The sequence below is a fragment of the Pseudomyrmex gracilis genome, unplaced genomic scaffold, assembly GCF_002006095.1.
Source record: "Pseudomyrmex gracilis isolate BER0280 unplaced genomic scaffold, ASM200609v1 scaffold_2325, whole genome shotgun sequence".
NCBI classification, from domain to species: Eukaryota; Metazoa; Arthropoda; class Insecta; order Hymenoptera; family Formicidae; genus Pseudomyrmex; species Pseudomyrmex gracilis.
The window spans coordinates 4493-10305 of record NW_018022909.1 but is presented as its reverse complement, the minus strand read 5'-3'; the positions used below and the strand labels follow the sequence as shown (position 1 = coordinate 10305).

General features: G+C 33.7%; 1 protein-coding gene across 2 annotated transcripts; it reads left to right on the top strand.

Moving 5' to 3' along the window:
* The first annotated feature begins 656 nt into the window (after window positions 1-656).
* LOC109862747 (leucine-rich repeat-containing protein 15-like) lies at window positions 657-3935 on the top strand. Of its 2 annotated transcripts, none has more exons than XM_020442882.1 (8): window positions 657-1040; window positions 1199-1300; window positions 1378-1528; window positions 1670-1741; window positions 1814-1957; window positions 2380-2749; window positions 2902-3161; window positions 3304-3935. In XM_020442882.1, the coding sequence occupies exons 1-8, from the start codon at window positions 827-829 to the stop codon at window positions 3707-3709; spliced, it is 1719 nt and encodes a 572-aa protein (XP_020298471.1). In that variant the 5' UTR covers window positions 657-826; the 3' UTR covers window positions 3710-3935. The 2 variants fall into 2 exon arrangements, with proteins under 2 accessions (XP_020298471.1, XP_020298470.1); XM_020442881.1 differs by having other exon boundaries at window positions 2362-2749.
* The last annotated feature ends 1878 nt before the right edge of the window (window positions 3936-5813 follow it).

Sequence of the window (5813 nt, the reverse complement as noted above, 5' to 3'; positions counted from 1 at the left end):
ATCAAATCGGATTATCTTTATCTTATCTGAGATACATACGTATATGTTTTATCTAATCTGTATCTAGATTATTTCAAGTTATCTAAGCGCAACACTGAATATATATATAAGATATGTATGTATTAGATAACTCTATAAATTTAAGTATACTTTGTTATTTTGCTTGTTAACAATAAACTTTTAGTCATCTAGAAGACAAACTATAAAGTTTTTAGTTTTAAATTTGTTTTATCAATCTGTGAAAAGCTCTGATACAAATTGTCGGCCTCACTTGTTTAAGATCGAGCAATATCGCAGTTGTAAGACGAGAAGTAACAGAACGTATGTCTCACCATTAAATATATCGATTTTTTATAGCATATTGTGGTATAAAAGCGTCGTAATGATAAACTGTGTTTTATTTCTGTATTACAAGATTATTTATTTTTGTATTACAATTAACAGATTTAAAATAACTTTGTCTTCTAGATGACTAAAAGTTTATTGTTAACAAGCAAAATAACAAAGTATAATTAAATTTATAGATTTATTTAATACATACATATCTTATATATATATTATAGGTATTTGTAAATGTTTTTATATAAAATAATATTATATTTATTTATATTTATATATATTTATAAATATTTTTATTTAAGTTCTAACAAATAAATCTTGCGTAAATATCAATAATTCGCCAACATATATATACGTCGCGTGTGCATGAAAGATATAGACTATAATGCAATATAATTTGTGTGCGCGGGTTGCCATTGTCTGTCAATCTTCGTTGTTACGAGTTTATCTTCCAAATCAATGTCCAAGATAATGAGGATGCAACCTCATGATGAAGGACAACGGGTACTTCCGACTACAAGCCGCATCTTCAGTTCGATGCACATTGTCTACGATGTGTTATCTGGTTCAAACCGTTCGTGACATGACCGACATCTCTTCGAGAATTCACTGTACAATCGTTCTCATCTTATTGTGCGACATGAGAACGTGCACTCCGATTTCTCACGCCTGCATCACAGCAAGTATGCGGGCTGCAACAGGTAATCAATCGCAAATTATCAGTGTGATTAAATTTAAAGAAAGAAATCGCCGGCAATGCATCTATATATGCAATTTTCGAAATTGCTTTTTTTGTGTTTTTTTTTCGATCTACGATACAACTTAAGCGAAATCTTTGACAAAACATGTATTAATGCAGATTCGGAACGTTCCACGGTATCGGCATCGTTACCGATTTTCGAGGAGATGGAGAACCGTCTCTCGAGTTTAGAGCGAAGACTGCGAACGGTCGAGCAACCTGGTAAGGATGTTTCGCGATTTATTTTACTACAGAAAGTTTACAGTTGACGCTAATCAAAGCACGATTTGTCCTCGCAGTTTGGCAGATCAGCTCGAAGGAAGAAGACTGGGAGATTTGCGCCGAAGGACCATGCAAATGCGTACCGGAATTAAAATCGGTGTCCTGCTGGAGATACGACCTGCTGGATCTGCCTCCGACGCAAGTTGTTCCCACCGATGTGTTAAGACTGTAAGCGGATTTTATACTATACTGTGTGTTTCTAAAATATTCTAAAAATGTTTCTAAAATATTCTAAAAATGTTGCAATTAAATTAATGAACGACGTTAGTGTTTGGTGTGAAAAATAACTATGTGACTTGCTTGCTTTAGGGATCTTGGAAACAATCAGCTCACCGCTCTAAACAAAAATACATTTGGAAACATGACGTTGTTACAACATTTGTAAGTAAGTCTGACGATCGAGAAGATTACACGAGTTCTGAATAATTGTAAATTATTGTAAAAATTTTACAGAGATCTGAGCAGCAATCTGATTGAACACTTAACATCAAACTTATTTCTCTCTCTGCACAGTGTCGCGAATGTCCGGTTGAGTAGCAATCTCTTGAAAGAAATGCAATACAATCAGTTCTTCGGATTGAGAAATCTTCGAATACTGTTCGTGAGATATTTTACTATAGATTAGAGACAAAAACAATCAAAACTCATCCATTTTTTGAATTTTGATATTTTATGGGATAAATGCCCTTACGAAAAAGAACTACTGGCAGTAATATATTGCAGCAGTGTACGAAAAAATTACTGGCATTCTGTGTAATTGCCAGTAATATTCTCAGTGATTCCTGTAATACCTAATAATATTCTTATGTAATTGTCAGTAATATTTATATTACTGACTTTATTTATATGTAATCGGCAGTAGTTCTTTTTCGTAAGGATGCTCTCTCTTTCTTTCTCTTTTATCCATAATTTCTTTAATATTTGAACTTTGTCATAAAAAAATGTTATTATAAAAAAAATTTAATATATAAATTGATACATTTCACATTTTATTTATTTAGCGATTTGTCGTCAAACAGACTTTGCACTTTGCCGGAGGGACTTTTCCTGAGCAATACTCTATTGGTTTTGCTGGATCTCTCCTTTAATCGTATTTCGTTATTGCCATCCGCTACGTTTCGCGGTCTCGGAAATCTTGAAGAACTGTTGCTGGGTAAAAATCGATTAGTTAAATTACCTGTCCTGATTTTCCAAGATATGAATCGTCTCAAGCGTCTTGCACTCGAGGAAAATCGTTTGAAAGAGCTGCCTAATGATGTCTTCCAAGACTTGACATCTCTCAAAGAACTGGACATGAGAGACAATCGATTGACGGAATTACCTAAAGGATTGCTGTCAACTCTCGTGAAACTGGAAATACTGGAATTATCGAGCAATAGAATATCCCGTGTAAATCTCGCGAATTTCTTTAGATCACTTTTATTTTCGAAATCACGAAAATCTGACGGTAATCGCACAATGTGCATTTTGTAATGCGTTGCAAAAATATTTTTAACGCATACTATTCATTACACTGTGATAAATCTTAATTTTTGCTATAGATCGACGCAAGAGCTTTTTATGGAATGACAACGCTTCGGGAGTTACGACTGGGACATAATCATATAAAACACTTGCCACTCGGTTTATTTGACCACGCCACGTCTTTAGAACGTCTTATTCTCTATGGCAATCGTATAGAAATTCTAATAAGAGGTGTTTTTCGCAGTTTGTATAATCTTACTTCTCTTTTCCTGCAATCGAATCGATTAAAGATACTGCAATCTGGAGTGTTTGATGATACACCGAATTTGCAGAAGTTGTGAGTTTAGATAATATCTCATACAAAGAAGCAATTAAGAGAGAAACATATTCTATTTATTATAGAATATTTCTCCCCCATATTTCTGTTTGTCTTTATACATATATGTACGTATATATGATATAGCGTGATCTTTTTTCAGGCAATTGGAATCGAACGATCTCTCCTTTTTGCCAGCTGGCAGCATGGATGCCATATCCTCTATTCAACAAATACGTTTAAGTCGGAATCCTTGGCACTGCGACTGTCGTGCTTCTTATGTTGCCTCATGGCTGCGCAAAAGATTCGCCAGCTACGCAAATCTGACTAATGCGTTACAGATACAAAAAATGCTGATTGTAACAGGTAATTGGAGCGTATGGGAATTTGGAGCTGGCGCGACTTGCAGAGGTCCAGGTATATTAGGCGGCCAGTCGTTGCTACGTTTAACCTTCCACGAATTGTGCGAAGGTCAATGGGCCTCCATGAAGGGTATTGTACCACGATTACCACTGGACATTATCGCTTCATCCGTCATACCGCACGCGACAGAGAGAAACAAGATATAAGACGTTTTGGTATAAGACGTTACTTTGTTGAACACGCAATAATTTTAAAATGACAATAAATTTCTTCTATTATTTATCAATAATTTATTAATAATTTCATATTATGTATATAAGTATAATGCGTATAATAAAAACACGTTTCTGTTAAAACCAACTAAAGTCCAACCAATCTAGTCCATGTGTATAAACGTGAACAATTTTAATAAATACAAAACAAACATTTGAACTTATCTGTCCTTGCTATTATTATTTGTAAAAGTCGTATGCTATCATCACATGTTTCAGTTTATCGATTCCTATTGGCGTATTGAATCACAAACGATGAGAAAAAAACTAAATCTACTCTTGCCTCGAAAAACGTTTCATTGCAATACAAATTCGCACGTCGGTCGTCGAAGTATACTTTGCTACATCTATAACATCTTGTCACGGAATAAACTTGAAATATAGGAGAATAATGTGATCACAATAAAACTGTGCGTTACGTTTTAGGACACACTGAAGTAAAGCAAAAAACATTGATTTATTATTTTAATAAAATCTTTTGAAGACTGTGTCATTAAAAAGGTGTGTGTGTGTATGTGTGTGTGTGTAATATATATAATCTGAACATATATATCAATACCACAATAATAATTTTGAAAGTGTGCAATTAAGATATAGTATATACATACTACTATTGAGACAAAATAAATATATTAATTCATAAACTAATAAGAAAGAAATGACAAAAATATAGAAACTATAAAATGTATATAAGCTTTGTATATAGATTTTGTATATAAACGATATATAGCAATTTTTCATTCTTTCACATTTTAAATATAGAAACTTGTTTTCTGTTTAATAGTGCTTATTGCTCTCAAAATAGTTCTTTCAATTTTACTTCTTTTTGGTATTGCATCCACTTTTCTGTGTAAGTAAACACAAGCTGTAGTAAAACTGTAATAAAACATAAATATGAACCATAAATATAAGCAACTATAAATATAAAATTATAAATATAAACTTACATACATTTTAAAGCGCATTTATATAATTCTCAATAAAAGAAAAATATAATGAGTTACCCAGATAGCTAAGACTAAATGAGCATATTTTGCAAAGTCTGCAATAATACATTATGCTAGTACAGTGTAGCCAGCATTCAAACATAATCTGTTATTGCAACTAGTGTTGACAGAAAAACAGAAAAAAAGAGAATATAAATGTGTCATGCCGTGATGCAAATATTATTGTATGAATCAAGCAGAACTTGCTCAAAAAATGTGGCAGATTTGAAGCATAACGTGCTATTGTCATTTCATTCTTTATTTATTTCTATATTTTTACTATGTTGTTTTCTTTACATATCGTGCCTACATACTTCACTCACTATGATGACATAGCTGAGTGGAATCTGCTGCAAAATGCTGATTAAACCTGCGTGCATATTGCTGGCATACTGCTATCATTTGGCTATCGGAGTAAAAATGTATATTTGGTTTTAACTTTTTAAGTAAACAAATTTGTATAACCACCAAAAATTTGTTACTGTGTAATATAAATGATAAAGAAAAAACATTTGAGAGATGTCGATCATGTCACGTTTAGATCAAATGACACATCGTAGATAATGTGCATCGAACTGAAGATGCGGGATGCGGCTTGCAGTCGGAGGCACCCGTCATTCTTCATCGTGCGTGAAGTTATCCTCATTATCTTGGACATTGATTTGGAAGATAAACTCGTTACAACGAAGATTGACAAACAATGGCAACCCGTGCACACAAATTATATTGCATTATAGTTTATATCTTTCATGCACACGCGACGTATATATGTATATGTTACGTCCTAGCCTACGGATACGGTCGGGCTATGATGGAGTGTAAGAGAGAGCTGTCCTTTTCTCTGTCTCCGCACAATAGGCTAAGAAGTTCCGCTGTAGAAGAGTCGAGCGAGTTTGTTTGCACTCACAGACGGATCAATGGCATGCGCCGATCTTACTCCGTCTAGTAAAGCCTTGCTCGTCGATCCTTTTTAAGTCTAAAGCATTAGCTCTAATAACTAAAGACGGAACCGTGCGATCGTTTGAGGATGAAATGAGAGATCAAATAAGAAT